This window comes from Schistocerca nitens, chromosome 1 (genome assembly GCF_023898315.1).
Source record: "Schistocerca nitens isolate TAMUIC-IGC-003100 chromosome 1, iqSchNite1.1, whole genome shotgun sequence".
NCBI classification, from domain to species: Eukaryota; Metazoa; Arthropoda; class Insecta; order Orthoptera; family Acrididae; genus Schistocerca; species Schistocerca nitens.
The window spans coordinates 135179276-135196231 of NC_064614.1; the positions used below are offsets into that span (position 1 = coordinate 135179276).

General features: G+C 38.8%; 1 protein-coding gene across 2 annotated transcripts in view; it reads right to left on the minus strand.

The window, feature by feature from the left end:
- LOC126243140 (aldehyde dehydrogenase 1A1-like) overlaps positions 1 to 16956 on the minus strand; it is a 181968-nt gene that overhangs the window by 17687 nt on the left and 147325 nt on the right. For both annotated transcript variants that reach the window (XM_049948142.1, XM_049948141.1), the window contains exons 4-8: positions 13016 to 13181; positions 10822 to 11012; positions 10628 to 10741; positions 5820 to 5922; positions 2794 to 2978 (exon numbers count right to left, since the gene is read on the minus strand). In XM_049948142.1, the coding sequence (XP_049804099.1) occupies positions 2794 to 2978; positions 5820 to 5922; positions 10628 to 10741; positions 10822 to 11012; positions 13016 to 13181 (759 nt within the window). The remainder of the gene's footprint in view (positions 1 to 2793; positions 2979 to 5819; positions 5923 to 10627; positions 10742 to 10821; positions 11013 to 13015; positions 13182 to 16956) is intronic.

Genomic DNA, 16956 nt, shown 5'->3' on the forward strand with positions numbered 1-16956 from the left:
TTAAATGTGTTACTGTTTGGTATTTTTTTTATGATATCTGGCAATGCACTGTACAGAATTTTTGGTTTGTAAACAGCACTGTCCTGATATATTGATTTTCTGTGCACATCCCCATGATAGTCATCCCTGTTCCTTATTTGATAATTGTGGATCTCACTATTCAAAGCTGAAACTTGATGGTTTTTAATGAAGCAAATGCCTTCAAATATAAATATAGATAGTAAAGTCATGATTTTTAATTCCTTAAAGATACCTGGTGCTCTGTAAGCAACATGACTTGTTTATCTTAAAGCTTTCTTTTGGAGCTTAAGAGAATGCTTTGCAAAAGAGGTATTTCCCCAGAACACTATTTCATACTTCAGTAGACTATGCACGTGTGCGTAATAAGCACTTAACACTGTTTTGGTTTTGCAGCAATCTTTAAACACTCTTAATATGTAACAGTACTTGCTTAATTTTTTGTTAAGAATTTCTACATGTTTTTCCCATCTTCGATGCTCATCCACCCATAATCCTAAAAATTTTTTATGATTCTTTTGCTGAATTTGGCTATTCAATAATTTGAATTTTACATTAGTCCTAGTTTTGTTCCTTATATCTTAGAAGAAAGATAAAGAAAAGGCAAACCTACGTTTCTAGCATTTGTAGACTTAGAGAAAGCTTTTGACAACATTAACTGGAATACTCTCTTTCAAATTCTGAAGGTGGAAGGGGTAAAATACAGGGAGCGAAAGGCTATTTACAATTTGTACAGAAACCAGGTGGCAGTTATAAGAGTCGAGGGGCATGAAAGGGAAGCAGTGGTTGGGAAAGGAGTGAGACAGGGTTGTAGCCTCTCCCTGATGTTATTCAATCTGTATATTGAGCAAGCAGTAAAGGAAACAAAAGAAAAATTTGGAGTAGGTATTAAAATTCATGGAGAAGAAGTAAAAACTTTGAGGTTCGCTGATGACATTGTAATTCTGTCAGAGACAGCAAAGGACTTGGAAGAGCAGTTGAACGGAATGGACAGTGTCTTGAAAGGAGGATATAAGATGAACATCAACTAAAGCAAAACGAGGATAATGGAATGTAGTCAGATTAAATCGGGTGATGCTGAGGGAATTAAATTAGGAAATGAGACACTTAAAGTAGTAAAGGAGTTTTGCTATTTAGGGAGTAAAATAACTGATGATGGTCGAAGTAGAGAGGATATAAAATGTAGACTGGCAATGGCAAGGAAATCGTTTCTGAAGAAGAGAAATTTGTTAACGTCGAGTATAGATTTAAGTGTCAGGAAGTCGTTTCTGAAAGTATTTGTATGGAGTGTAGCCATGTATGGAAGTGAAACATGGACGATAACCAGTTTGGACAAGAAGAGAATAGAAGCTTTCGAAATGTGGTGCTACAGAAGAATGCTGAAGATAAGGTGGGTAGATCACATAACTAATGAGGAGGTATTGAATAGGATTGGGGAGAAGAGAAGTTTGTGGCACAACTTGACTAGAAGAAGGGATCGGTTGGTAGGACATGTTTTGAGGCCTCAAGGGATCACAAATTTAGCATTGGAGGGCAGCGTGGAGGGTAAAAAATCATAGAGGGAGACCAAGAGATGAATACACTAAGCAGATTCAGAAGGATGTAGGTTGCAGTAGGTACTGGGAGATGAAGAAGCTTGCACAGGATAGAGTAGCATGGAGAGCTGCATCAAACCAGTCTCAGGACTGAAGACCACAACAACAACAACAATGGTTGAAGCTCATCCATACAGTTTTCTTGTCATTGACAACTAGACAGTTACCTTTAAACCATTTTTCTGCCACTTCTGCTGTTTTGTTGATTTTTTGGAGCATCTCATAATCATTCTTCCCTTTTATAAAGAAGCTGGTATCATCAGCAAATAATGTGGTATCAGCTTTTGATAACTGTTGAGGTAGGTTATTAATAAAAATCAAGAATAACAATGGTCCCAATACTGAGCGCTGGGGCACGCCATAATTAACTTTTTTATATTCATAATGGTACACATTTCCATCCTGAGAAATTTGTACTCTTTGTTTCCTATCAGTTAAATATGACTTGAACCACTTGTAGGAAATACCACGGACACCATAATTATACAATTTTAACAGCAGTTGATTATGATTTATAAGATCAAATGCTTTGGAAAGATCCCAAAACAACCCACAGATCAGTGATTATCTGGTGTATTCTTGCAAAGTTTTTGAAGACAGTATGTCTTGTTTTTTATGGAAGGACGTAGTATCAACAAGTTGGAACATATTATTATAATACTGTCATTATTGACTTGAAAGGGGAAGTTGTGTTCCATAGCCAGCAAGATCACTCCTATAATTTTTTCCCCCTATCCTGATATATGAAATCGTTTGTGAATGAAACCCCTTTAGAAAATGTATTGACAGTGGTTGTTGTTGTCCTAGCTACCTGGTTTATTGGACAATGGACAGCAGAGTCATTTGAGAGAAAGGGACAAATTTTGCGTGTCTTGCATTCAGACTGGCAGTCATCAGCCTGGCTAGCTGCTGTGAGTTTAAGTTGTTGTCATAAGGTGTACGCTGTTTATGTCAATAAAAGCTAAACATTTGTTTCCAGTCATTACTTCTCATGTAATACTCAGTTTACAATCCTCAATCACTGCTATAGTTTTGCCCCTGAAGTTTTGAGACACCCTGTATATAGGAAGGGATTAGCTGTATGATTTAAATCACCACACTGAAACAGCTGGATGTTTTACTGTATCTATGACAAATTACAAATGCTTAATTGATATTTTATTATAATATTATAGTTTACCTGTGGTCCATGCTGCACACTATTATCAAATGGATTACCAATTTTTCTAGCCTCTGCTTTAATTTTTGATTTTTGTACAAATTCATCATACAACTTTTCATGAACGTAAGTTCTTGAACCAGCACAGCAAATCTGCCCTTGATGCATGAATATTCCATCATGAGCTATCTGCACAGCTTCATCAACTGTAACAAAATTTGATGTATATTAACTACATTTTCCAAAACATTTTTCTTGTGAAAGAAGTAATTTCAGAAACAGAAGTTCCTAGGGTGTCATTGAGGTCATTGGAAGCTACAGGACTTTGTTTTAAATTTAAAAGAAGGTGGAACTGTGACTACTAATTAATAAAGAATAATGTAGTTGTCTGAGATTTTTCATGTCTCTTGTTACTTATTATTTTAACACAACAGTCAGTCAAAATTTTCTAACCCGCTCCTTGATAGTGTGTCGGTCCAGCTTCAGAATGCAATAAGCAGCAATTCTGCATGGCATGGATTTGACAAATAGATGGTAGTTTTCCAGAGGTATGTGGCACAAGTTCCTGTATATTAAGGGCTGAACTGAAACTGCCAGAATAAAACTGTGTGCCAGACAGAGGCTTCAGCTCAGGACCTTTGCCTTACATAGGTAAGTGCTCTGCTGACGGAGCTACCCAAGCATGTCTTGTGACCCATACTCACAACTTCACTTCCACCAGTACCTGCTGTGAGGACAGGTCTTGAGTCATGCTTGGCTAGCTCAGCCAGTAGGGCACTTACTCATGTAAAGCAAAGGTCCCAAGTTCGAGTCTCAGTCCGGAACACAGATTTAATCTGCCAGAAAATTTCATATCAGTGCACACTCCGCTACCAAATGAAAATATCATTCTAAGGGCTGAAGGTTTGGGGGCACAGTGCTGTCACCTGATGTGTCCCAGATGTGTTCTATTGGGTTCAGATCAGGCAACACTGGTGACCAAGATATCAACTTGAGTTCATTATCGAGCTCCTCAAAACAATGTAGCGTGATTCCGGTCTTGTGACACAGACGATTATCCTGTGGGAAGATCCCATTGCCATTGTAGAAGACATCAAGCATGATGGGATGCAGGTGGTCTGCAATAATATTCATGCAATCCACAGCTTCCATGGTGCCTTTAATTACTTACACAGGTCCTATGGAAGCCCAGGTGAATGTTCCCAAGGCATAATACTGCCCTCCATAGCGTGACACATGTTTTGAACATCTATTCAACTGGATGACGATGTTCCCAGAAAAGACAATCGACCTGATGTGACAAGAAATGTGATTCACCTGACCAACTGAAACTTTTCCATTGATCCACTGTTCAATCTCAGTGATCCTGTGGCCAGTGCAATTATAACTGACGATGTCGTTGACTCAGTGTGATGTTCAATAGTGTGCAATGATCAGTGTGCTCTGAAACACATGTGCCTGTTCGGGCACTGTATTCTGTTATCGCCGGCCGGAGTGGCCGTGCGGTTCAGGGCGCAACAGTCTGGAGCCGAGCGACCGCTACGGTCGCGGGTTCGAATCCTGCCTCGGGCATGGATGTGTGTGATGTCCTTAGGTTAGTTAGGTTTAATTAGTTCTAAGTTCTAGGCGACTGATGACCTCCGAAGTTAAGTCACATAGTGTTCAGAGCCATTTTTTTATTCCGTTATCAGATTTGCCACAGATCACCACTTATCCTGTTTTACAGAGCAGGCAACTTCCAATCTCCACTTTCTGTGGTAAGACACATTCAGTTTTGTGGTGTGCAGCAGTCATGTTTTGGCTCATTAATGTGCATGGAACATTAAGCCATGAGCAATTTAATCTGAGATAAATGGGTGAGGAATAGTCAATATTCTGGGATATGACAGAAATGATCATTCAAATAAAAGAAGTCTAGTAAATAAGGCCTCTAAAATGCATGCCTGAAGAATTATATGAGCACTTCATTTCTGATACTATGAAACAAATGTCTTCTACTGTAAGATCTTTGCTTTCCGTATTTTGAGAGGTGGTAATATGGACCAAAACAAGAAAAAGAGTCTATCAAACATGGGCTATGAAGTGTATACCTCAAGAGCTATGAGCACTTGGTCATCTTTGCCACTGTAAAAAAACATCTCTTCTACTGAACAAGTGCTCATAAGCCTTAAGGTATATATTTTAGAGCTCATGTTTACTGGAATTTTTTGCTTCAAATGATCATTCATGTCATGTCCCTGAATACTGAACATTCCTCCGTGGGTACCCTGTATATTGGTTGAAGAGAGAGTGCTGTCATCACAGCAAATGTACCAGTTCAGCAAGTCACATACATGGGATAACACTAGAACTGCTGGCTGTCAGCATGACAGTGCAATATGAAAGAGAACTGTGATACCAGAGCATCTGACAATCATTAGAAGTTGAATGTCCAAAACATGAGACAATCCTTTTCCAAGGTCATGTAGGCACTGGACTTTCAGTGTGACATGAGTGCATGACGGGTTACTTGATTCAGAGAAAATCACTGTAGCTGAGTCAAATGTCCTGCACAGCAGTGTGTGGTGTATTGCTGTAAAGATTCTGTATCCAAACAAATACGTTTGCCTTGAATCCCAAGGCTGTGTGACTGAACTGTCTATTTTTCACCGTCCCCCTCACAACTCTGTTACTTGTGCATGATGCTTTAGCAGTAATCCTTGTCTTGCATATTATCCCATCTTCCACCTTTAAGCTCTCAGGTTTTCAAATCTTACCCAGTGCAGAGCCCACCAATCAGTGTTTCCTTCTCATTCGGCCTGGTAAGTCTCCCCTGACCCGGGTTTCTGGGTGACTTTTCTGAAATCTGCCCCTTTTCCTAAACCTCTCCAGTCCATTTTCTTCAGTCCTCTTTCTTCCCCTTCAACCCTTCTGCCAGAAGAAGAAGCCACTGTCTCCAAAAGCTTGCAACCTTCTTTTTATATGTGTGTCCTCATGCTTGGTGAGTATATTCTTTAACTATCCAATTACATTATAATGTCAAATAAGTACCAAGATTTTTTACTTACTATCAGCGTCATCAAGAACAATAAGTGGGCTCTTCCCTCCAAGCTCAAGCGAGACTTTTTTCAAATTAGATTTTGCGGCAGTTTCCATAATTATTTTCCCAATCTACAATGCAAAAATATTACATTTTTGTTTAATGAAAGATTTAATAAAATATTATGTCATGCAGAATAATTTTCTGTGGCAATTTCACACTTAGACACAAAGTATTGTTTCCATAGAAATGTGCACTGAGAATAATATTTGTTTTCTATCCTTAAACTTCGTGTAGCCAACTGTTTAAGAAGTGTGGCAACTGTTTAAGAAGTTCGGCATACTAACAACAACATCACAATACATTTCTTCTTTTATAACTTTTGCTGTGGAGAATCAGGCACAATTTGAAACTAATAGTGGCATTAATAATTAAAACACTAGGAACAAAAATAGCCCCTATGATCCACAATTTAACCTTACCCTAGCACAGAAAGGAGCAAGGTATGCAGCTATAAAAATATTTGATCATCCGCCTGTGAATTAACAGGTGATGGCAGATAATAAAAGTTTTATAACCAAATGATTAAGATTATAAATATGATTATGAAATGACCAGTATGTTGTAATGTTTTCACAACAAAAGATTTATCTTCTTTATAGATCTACTGACCCCCCCCCCCCTCCTCCTCATTGATTCTGATACCTTGAATTTTTTAGAGGAAGTCTCTTCTGATGGCTTCTCCCATTGCAGTTGTTGAAGATTTCTGCAATTTGTTTGTGCTGACAAAACAAACCCACAACTAAGTGTGCTGTTTTTCATTAAAATTTCTCTATCTCTTCTTCAGCTCAACTTGTTTAAGGTCCTAGACTGCTGAATATAACTCAATAATTAATACAAACAGAGTATTGTAAGGAATCTACATCATGAGTGAGTTACACTTTTATGAATATGTTGTGCATAAAACATCTTCATCTGGAAGTCACAGAAAGTAAGTAGATACACACAAAGGATACAAGGAAGCACTATAGTAGTGTAGGCATAATAGAAGGGGCTTTCAATAGGTGATACAACATATTTTTTTTCCTCAGCCAATTTCAGTTAAAAAATGTGGAATTTGTTGTGAGACATTGTGGAATATTTCTGTTTCAGCCCCTATAGTTTCATGAAGTTTCTGTTTATGACAGTGCTGTATGTAGCCTTCAAACTGGTATCTGCAATGTTAGTGCATTCCAAGCAGAGAGCTGCCATTGAGTTTCTTTTGGTGGAAAACCAGAGTACTGCAGATATTCATAGGTGCTTGCAGAATTTCTTTGGAGATGTGGCAGTGAACAAATGCATGGTGAATCATTGGGAGAAGCATGTGTCATCATCGCAACAAGATCACACATATATGTTTGATCTGCAAATATGTTTGATCTCTTGCATGCCAGCCGGCTGCCCACAGCTGTGACTCCTGCAATGTAGGACTGTGCAGACACTCTCATTTGAGACGGTCAGTGGATTACAGTCAAACACCTTGCTGCATGACTGGGCATCTCTGTTGGTAGTGCTGACACACTCATCCACCAGTTGGAGTACTCCAGCTCACAGCCTCGGTCTCGCACCTTCTGACTTCCATCTGTTTGTCCCAATGAAGAATGCAGTCAATGGGAGGTAGTACATGAATCAGCTTTGATTCCATCAGGAACCATTGCGCACAGCGACTGTAGACTATAAGGAAGGAGAGGCAAAGGGTTACTGTGGAGGGTGTGGGCTTTGTGTCTATCTTGGGTACAATAATGCTTTCACTATTCTGTTAATAGTAGGTTATTTTCCTACTTTCTTATTCATTATTAAACCTGCTCCTGCGTTACTCCTATTTGATTTTGTATTTCTAACCCTTGATAGTGTATCCATTCCCTTCCTCCCTTGAATTAGTTTTGTAATTGTTCAGTGTGTTTAGATGAATTTCCTAAGAGACTGAAGTATGCAGAAGCAACTAATTTATTGAAGTTGAGCTAAGCAAATGACCTGTAATTATAGACCCATCTCCCTCCTCTCAAATTAAGCTTAAACCAGAGTACTGAACCACTTATCTGACAATAACCTTTCAACAGTTGTACAATTTGAATTCCACAAATTATTCTCTAAAGGGAAAACAGTTACAATATGACGCCAAAATTTCAATTTTTTTACAACAAACAATGAAAGTAACTCTTTTAGCATTTTCTATGTAGATCATAAAATTCTACTACAAATAAATAAATAGGTTAGGTTAGTGTTGTTTAACGTCCTGTCGACAACGAGGTCATTAGAGACGGAGCGCAAGCTCGGGTTAGGGAAGGGTGGGGAAGGAAATCGGCCGTGCCCTTTCAAAGGAACCATCCCGGCATTTGCCTGAAACAATTTAGGGAAATCACGGAAAACCTAAATCAGGATGGCTGGAGACGGGATTGAACCGTCGTCCTCCCAAATGCGAGTCCAGTGTGCTAACCACTGCGCCACCTTGCTCGGTTCAAATAAATAAATAAATATGGTTTTAATGGCATCTTCTTTCCCTATGTGGAGTCTTCTTTCAATAATACAAAAGTGAGGATCAAGTTAACAAATAATGCCCCTTGGCCAAAACAAAATTTGGGATGAGGAAACACTAAATGTTGGGTACCATAAGGTTCACTAGTTGACCCACTCATGGACTTAACGTACATAAATGATTTATACAAAGATCAATGTAGGACTCTTCAAAACTATGATGTTTGTTGATGATAAAGTCTACTAATAAAGTGGTCAAATACAAGACGAAGTTAGGAAAATTGTGAAACAGGCTTACAAAATTATTTGCAGCAAATAGCTTAAGTCAAGTCTTAATCCTTTGAGAAACTCCTTATGAAATTATCCACCAATGAAAATCAGGTACAGTTACCATAGGTCCAGTTCAGTTTGCACACACTGCAATAAACTCTGTCTGTGGAATTTCTAGGCAACCAGTTCTAGAGTTTGTGTAATTTAGTAATCTTTTTGAGTGTGCCAATTCCTCACTCCTCTTTTAGTTGAGTAGTTGACTGTCCTCTCTCATTTTTTGACTGTTACAATTCCTGAAATCCTTTGTTCTCAAGAACACATGATTGAAAGGGTTAGCAAATATGTTCAGCTCCAAATGTGCCTAACTACTACTCATCGTTTTCCCTGTATACCTGATTGGTGGCCTTTCTTATATCAGTTTTTGTGTTATTCACAGTAGTGTCCACTGTCAAACTAAATTTACCACGAGGTGACAAAAGTAATAGGATACCTTCTAATATCTTCAGATATTCTTCTGGAAAACATGGAAAACCTAGAATTCTCAGGGAATTAAAGTTTACCTGGAAAAATTAGGGTAATCTCAGGGAATTTTAGGAATGTCATAAAATCTCTGGGAATTGTTTTTAACAAAGTATTGTAATTTAATTTTATTGAGTTTTATAAATCAAAAAGTTTAAAATACTTGATGTTTTGGAGTGTTATTTATATGAAAATTATTCCATATGAATTATCAGTGCTTAATAACTGTGGTCAAACTACTGCTTACAGCTAGCATATCTCAGCTGAGAGAAAAGAACAGTTAAAAAGTTATTGCAAGATGCTCCTCCCCCCCCCCCCTTCTTCGTTCATTGTTAATTTCTCATGAAATCCTTGTGATAACACTGTGTTCCCCAGCTGAAATTCTCAGGGAATCTCTTTTTCAAGTTTGAGTAGCCTCCCTGATCTTTTCTGAGGTCCTTTTGCCTGACGCAGTGCAGCAGTTTTGCTGGTGCAGGATTTTGCACACCAACTTCCCCATGTCAGGCAATCTGGGTTGTCAAATGATTTGCTTGAATTGTCCAGAAAGTTCTTTAAACCTTTCGTGAACAGTTGTGGCCTGGTGATACGGCACACTGACTTTCATAAAAATTTCATCATTGTTTGAGAACATGAAGTCCATGAATGGCTGCCAATTATTCTCTAAGTAGGCAAACATAACTATTTCCAGTCAATGATCGATTCAGTTGGACCAGAGGACCCAGTCCATTCCATTTAAACATAGCCCACTTCATTATAGAGCTACCAACAGCTTGACCAGTACCTTGTTGACAACATGAGTTCATGGCTTCATCGGGTCTGTGCCACACTCAAACCCTGCCATCAGCTCTTATCAACTGAAATGAGGACTCATCTGACCAGGCCACGGTTTTCCATTCATCTAGAGTCCAATCGATTCAGTTAAGAGCTCGAGGCGCTTCAGGCCATGTCATGCTGTTAGCAAAGGCACTCACATCAGTCACCTGCTGCTGTAGCCCATTAATGCCAAATTTCACTGCACTGTCCCAATGGACATGTTCATCATATATTTCACATTGACTTCTGCAGTTATTTTACATGATGTTACTTATCTTTTAGCACTGACAACTCTATGCAAATGCCGCTGCTCTCTGTTGTTAAGTGAAGGCCATCGGCCACAGCATTGTCTGTGGTGAGAGGTAAATGCCAGAAAGTTGATATTCTTGGCATGCTTTTGACACTGCTAATCTCAGAAAATTGAATTTCCTAATGATTTCCGAAATGGGCTGACCCATGTGTCTAGCTGCAACTACTATTCTGCAAGCAAATCTGTTAATTCCAGTTGTGCAGCCATAATCACAAAGGACACCTTTTCACATGAAGCAGCTGAGTACAAATGACAGGTCTACCAATGCACTGCCCTTTTATACCTTGCATATGTGATACTACGGCCATCTGTATATGTGCATGTTGCCATCCCATGATTTGCCACCTCAGTGTATTAATGCATTTAAACACTCAAAGTCATTGTGGATCTGAATTTATTGATGTTCTTACCTGTGTAGAACCTGTGAAAGCAACTTTAGCGATGTCTGGATGAGAAGAAACAGCTGCTCCAGCAGTGGGTCCATAACCAGGTACGACATTAATAACACCATTAGGAAATCCAGCCTAGAAACACATCATTTATTGAAAGCATAATTTTACAGTAAACTTTAGTTGTAGTGTGACCCATATAATAAATGAATTACCTCTTTTGTAAGAGCAGCCAAATACAGTATGCAGAGAGGAGTCTGCTCTGCAGGCTTTAATACAATTGTACATCCAGTGGCAAGTGCAGGGCCCCATTTCAGTGCTGTCAGTGTCAGTGGAAAGTTCCATGGGACAATTTGCCCCACTACACCAATTGGTTCCTTTCGTGTATATGTAAAGAATGGACCATCTGCAATCAACCATAAACTTACAGATATAAGTCATAACTTAAGACTTTCAAGACAGCACCATCTTGAAACATGTAAACAAAATATGGAAATAACATTCACATACACAAATAAATATGCTTACTTTTTAACTTACATAAAGCACTTACATTACGTGTGCTACTGTTCTAATTTTTGCCAGTCACTATCTCCTTAATCATTTGTGCTCCTGAATCATACCATGTGTATGCTGCTTTTATTTATTTAATTTTTCTTCGGCAGCTAACAACCACTTAGCCAATGTATGGCTTGAAAGTAAAATACAAACAACTCAAACTCATTCATAATACACAAGATTTTTGGGTCATGTCATACTTGCCCCAGTTACAAAAGCACACTTATCTTGGTATTCCACAAGATACCTCCACAGACACTGTGACAACTGGGTGAGTATTTGCTGTTTAATCTGATTCCAGGGCAGTATCATAGTACACTCCTCAGTATTTAAGGGAGGTATCTCTTTTTTTATATACTTGGATTTTCAACACACCCTTCATAATATATTTTAAGTAATAAATCCGTAGAGCACTTGCCCACGAAAGGCAAAGGTCCCGAGTTTGAGTCTCGGTCCGGCATACAGTTTTAATCTGCCAGGAAGTTTCATATCAGCGCACACTCCACTGCAGAGTGAAAATCTCATTCTGGAAACATCCCCTAGGCTGTGGCTAATCCATGTCTCCACAATATCGTTTCTTTCAGGAGTGCTAGTTCTGCAAGATTCGCAGGAGGGCTTCTGTAAAGTTTGGAAGGTAGGAGACGAGGTTCTGGCAGAGGTAAAGCTGTGAGGATGGGGCATAAGTTGTGCTTGGGTAGCTCAGTTGGTAGAGCACTTGCCCGCGAAAGGCAAATGTCCCGAGTTTGAGTCTCGGTCCGACACACAGTTTTAATCTGCCAGGAAGTTTCATATCAGCGCACACTCCACTGCAGAGTGAAAATCTTATTCTGGAATAAATCCATAATCCATCACAGCATTGTTAAAACAGATGTACAGCTGCAGTAACTCACAATTATCTTCTTTTGTTCCACTCACTATGATGTAACATTAGATTAAGAGTGATCACTCAGAACTTTCATTTCTTTTGTTATGTTACAGTAAGAACTATTTTTGATAGTTAATTTATGTTCCAAATTATTGGATATATTGTGTCAATATGTTTCCCAGATAGGCTCTGTCTTTCTCTTCTGTTTTCATTAAAATGACTACCTATAATTGTGAGGAGCATCATGTAGCTACTATTTCCACTTTGGGGTAAATCACAATTTCACTCTTTATTCTTAAAGCATTATTTACCATTTAGCAGGGATGCTGAACTGCCGATAGGCACAATAAAAAGACTCTTGGAAAGTGAGCTTTTGGTCAACAAGACTTTTGTCGGAAGTAGACAGCACACACACACACACACACATTCATGCAAACACAGCTCACACATGCATGACCATGGTCTCTGGCTGTTGAGGCCAGATTGCAAGTAGTGGTGCATGGTGGGAGAAGCAACTGGATAGGGGTAAGGAGCAGGCTTGGATGGGGAGGGATAGCAGTGTAGTGGGTGGGGGATGGTATAAAGAGCTGCTTGCGGAAGAATAGAGGGGGAGAGGTGGAGACACGTTTTGCAGCTAGGTGCAATCAATCAGGAGGTTAGGTGCAGTGTCGGAGGAATGGGGGGGGGGATGTAGCACAATAGGAGAGAAGTAAAAAGTCTGTGGGATGCATTGGTGGAATAGAGAGCTGTGTAATGCTGGAATGGGGAGAGGGAAGAGGCTAGATGGGTAAGGACAATGACTTAACAAAGGTTGACGCAGTAGGATTACGGGAATGTAGGATATATTGCAGGGAGAGTTCCCACCTGCACAATTCAGAAAACCTGGTGTTGGTGTGAAGATTCCAGATTGCACTGGCTTGCTACATTTCATCCTTGATTCTCCATTATTTGATAAAGCATTATTTAAATTAATATGACAAACTTACCAGCAGGAATTGTTTTCCCAGTGATTTTGTCACACCATCCAGAGAAGTAGCGCAGTGTGTTCGCAGTATGAACAGCCTCATAGCAGGCGCCATAATAAAGCTTACCTCCCTCTGCTGTTAGTAAATTCCCAAGCTGCTGTGCATCTCTTTCTATTAGGTCAGCTAACTGCAACAGAATACAAACAGTGATGAAGTTCTTACAGTTGTGAACATCACTATTCCATACTGCACAATTGATTAATTTTTATTTCATCCCATTTGATTACATTATATACAAAGAGTGTTTATTGTAATGTAGGATGAGTCAGCTTCAGGTAATATTTTAAAATAATTATGCTGCCATATTGGAAAACAAGAGAAGATTAATTACAGGGCACACAAATGTGGTTAAGCAGTCTATCTCCCACACTCCATATGTGAATAAAACAGAAAGAAGCCCTAAAACCTGTTACATTGGGAAGCACACTCTGCCTACACTTCACACTGATTTGCAGAGTATGGTTGTAAGTGTAAAGTCCAAACAAAAAACTTGCAAATATTTAATGTAATAAGTAATTTCATCCATACATTTACCTCTATATTTTCATTTAGGTCTTAAAATTACTTAAATACTCCTTAAACTAAGTGACTACAGTGCAGACATACAAAAATATGTAATACAATAATTTACATTTAGCTGTAGTTTTATATTAGGAATAAATATTATTTTCATGCTCTCTTTCACGGAGGTAACTACGATAGGTACATAATGATGATAAAACATTCCTCATTATATACATATACACAACTCTAAAATTTTTTTGCACCAAATAATCTTAAGAAGTTTCTAGAACAACTTCTCAGTCACACTGTTCTGTAGTTCGGGCGTTCTCAAACTTTTTCTGTCATGCCCTATTCTGAAACATAAATTATTTTGCCACCACCTGTCCTATTTTTCTTCCCTTTCTCAACACTTCTCATGCATGGCAAAAAAAATGGCCCATGATACCTATTTACTTCTGTGTAATTACCATTGAAAATAACAATAATAATAATAGCAATAATTTGAGTGTGTCCTTCGAGCACATCAGAGTTATACATTCTTTTAAAAAAATATCATACACTCTTGTATTATTCAAAGGTGGTGAACATTAACAATTACAACTTGTTTGTAAATAACCAAGGTTGTATGTGCACTTAATGGAACTGAGTAAATATGTGTATTTCACTTCTTCTTCTTCTTCTTCTTTTTTTTTTTTTTTTTTTTTTTTTTTTCAAATTAGTTAGTTAAAGCTTCACTGTTTCCATCTATATTGCTTTTGATTCATTTAGAACATTTTAATATTTGAAATATCATAACATACAAATGACAACAGGACAACAGTCAACATTTAAATGCCAATTTAAAAATGTTTTAATCGAACTAGTCCTCCATAAAGGAAATAAACAAGAGTAAGAATGCACATGGTTCAAAATTCTAAGTTTTCTGACATTTTCAAATTTAGTGTCATGTTTTCCAGTCTTGATAGGGTATTTTAAACAGCAACTCACAGATCCTCTTCCTACTGCAGTTGAGACTAATGTTTCATCTTGACTAATGGCTTTGTGGGAAATACTGACCACACAAATAAGTTGATTGAAGCCTAATAACATGTCCGCCACCCTCCTTACTAAATTGGGATATTCATTCTGAGTCTGTACCCAAATATTTTCAAGAGGCATGTAATCAAGTACAGTTTAGGGCAATAATGAAATAACGTGTAAGCTTTCACAACTCTCCATTTTGCATTTTTGTACAAGTGGGTGTTTTTGTGCTTTTCCATTTTTGTTTTGGACAAATGTACAAGATCCCTAACAAATTTACTCCAGGCAGAAAATCAGATATTCTTATGCTGCACCCACTCAACTTGTGCCGCCTGTACACTTCCCTTTTTAAATGTTTGCTTGTTGTCACACTTATTTTAATTTGTCACTCTCTCAGTCAAAGGATCTGTTCTTGGAGGCTCTACTTTCTTTGTGGCTAACTTTTCCTGGTAATTTATTTTTCTTATCCCAGAATGAGATTTTTACTCTGCAGTGGAGTGTGTGCTGATATGAAACTTCTTGGGAGATTAAAGCTGTGTGCCGGACCGGGACTCGAACGCAGCGGAGTGTGTGCTGATATGAAACTTCTTGGGATATTAAAGCTGTGTGCCGGACTGAGACTCGAACTGGGGACCTTTGCCTTTCATGGGAAAGTGCTCTACTGACTGAGCTACCCAAGCATGCCTCACAACCCATCCTCACAGTTTTATTTTTCTGTTAGCATATAAAATAGATTCAACAAGTTCATGTTACACTGCACATGAAAGCTGATTCTCGCATAATAAACAACCAACTCCAAATACTACGTGCCATTTGTGGAAATGATTAAACTCAAGTAGTAATGTCAACGAACATGGTCATTTGACTAGAATACAAATGAGGTGCTGGGAACATTAAGGGTTTAAAGCACACTACAGTCAATCCCAAATTTAAGTGAACATCAGAGAAACCAGTGATACAGCTTTTCATGAATTTTCTTATATACAATGTGGGCCTGCAGTACAGATAAACTTGACTCACCTTAAGATCAACAGATTTCAGAAGCATGAATACATGCTACAATCTCACAATGGTGATGTGCTTTAAGCCGTTACGATTCTCAGCGCCTCAATTGGATTACTGTATGATAAAATTCGTAACTTAACATATTACGACTCATTCAGAAACCCACAATAGTTTTACTGTCAGTACAACTCTGAGATATACTGATGTCTTATCTAATTTTAATACAGTATATAGTGAGTGAATTAGAATATCTGAGGAGTGTACTATCATCCAGCAGGATTTATGCCAAGCGAACGGGAATAAAAGTCTGCCACAGTGTGCTACCACCTGGTGGCACTGACCTAAATTTCTAGTTGAGTGGTAAGTGCTAGCTGTGCACATCATGACCTGTGCATGTTATTTATCAAATTTGTATGTATTTGGCCTGTAAGGCAACTACATCACATGAGTTGTGCATGCGCAAAAGCTACTTAAAAAGTGCGCAACGAAGGTGTGCTTGTGACCCTGAGGACAAATTTCAGAGTATAGAGGAGCAGTAGTGCATCAGATTTGAGTGCCATATGTTTCAGATTACAGCACCTATGTTGCTATGTTACCTTTAACAGCATTCAAAGAAAAATAACCAAGAAATCCACAAGGTGTTGGAAGTTAGGATGTTCAAATGCTATTGTGCTCTTAGGCAGCAGCTGCCACTAAACGTTCCAGACAACAGTGACCACCACCAGTATATTCCTAGTGCAATATTCTGCTAACAGCCACTAGCAGTTGACATGATCAGAGAAGTTCCATACACTCATGAGAGTGATGCCACTAACTCACACCATGAGGCTGCTGACCTTTGGCAAGCCATGACAATTGCACCCACAGCAAACAATAATATCCTGGACACAAGTGGACCAGAGTGATTGTGACTGTAACAATTCCATTCTCGCTCTGGCGACCAGACACAAATCTGTTCCACACCATGCAACCACCCGAATGCAACATGCAATCCATATTGCAGCACACAAAAATGCAGCCGCAGTTCAGGCGCATGTGGACCAAACTAGTTTTTCCCTAGCTATAAGTGACAGTAAGACAATAGTAGATTCTATGTGCTGCTGAATAACTCAACAAGTCAATTCTTTCTGACTGACAACAGCTCCGAAGCGAGCGTCAGCTCCGAGGAGTACCCTCCTGCTGAGCTTACTACCTGGCCTACAGCTATGCATCACAAGTGAATCTCCTATTTGAGTTTGCAGAACTGTCACATGCATCATAGACCTTGGCCAGTATGAAAAATTTCCATGGCCCTTTCAGGTCACTGATACTTGGTTCTAATTTTTCTGTCACTCTCATCTCTCTCTCCAGATTTGGCATCAGCAATCCATATG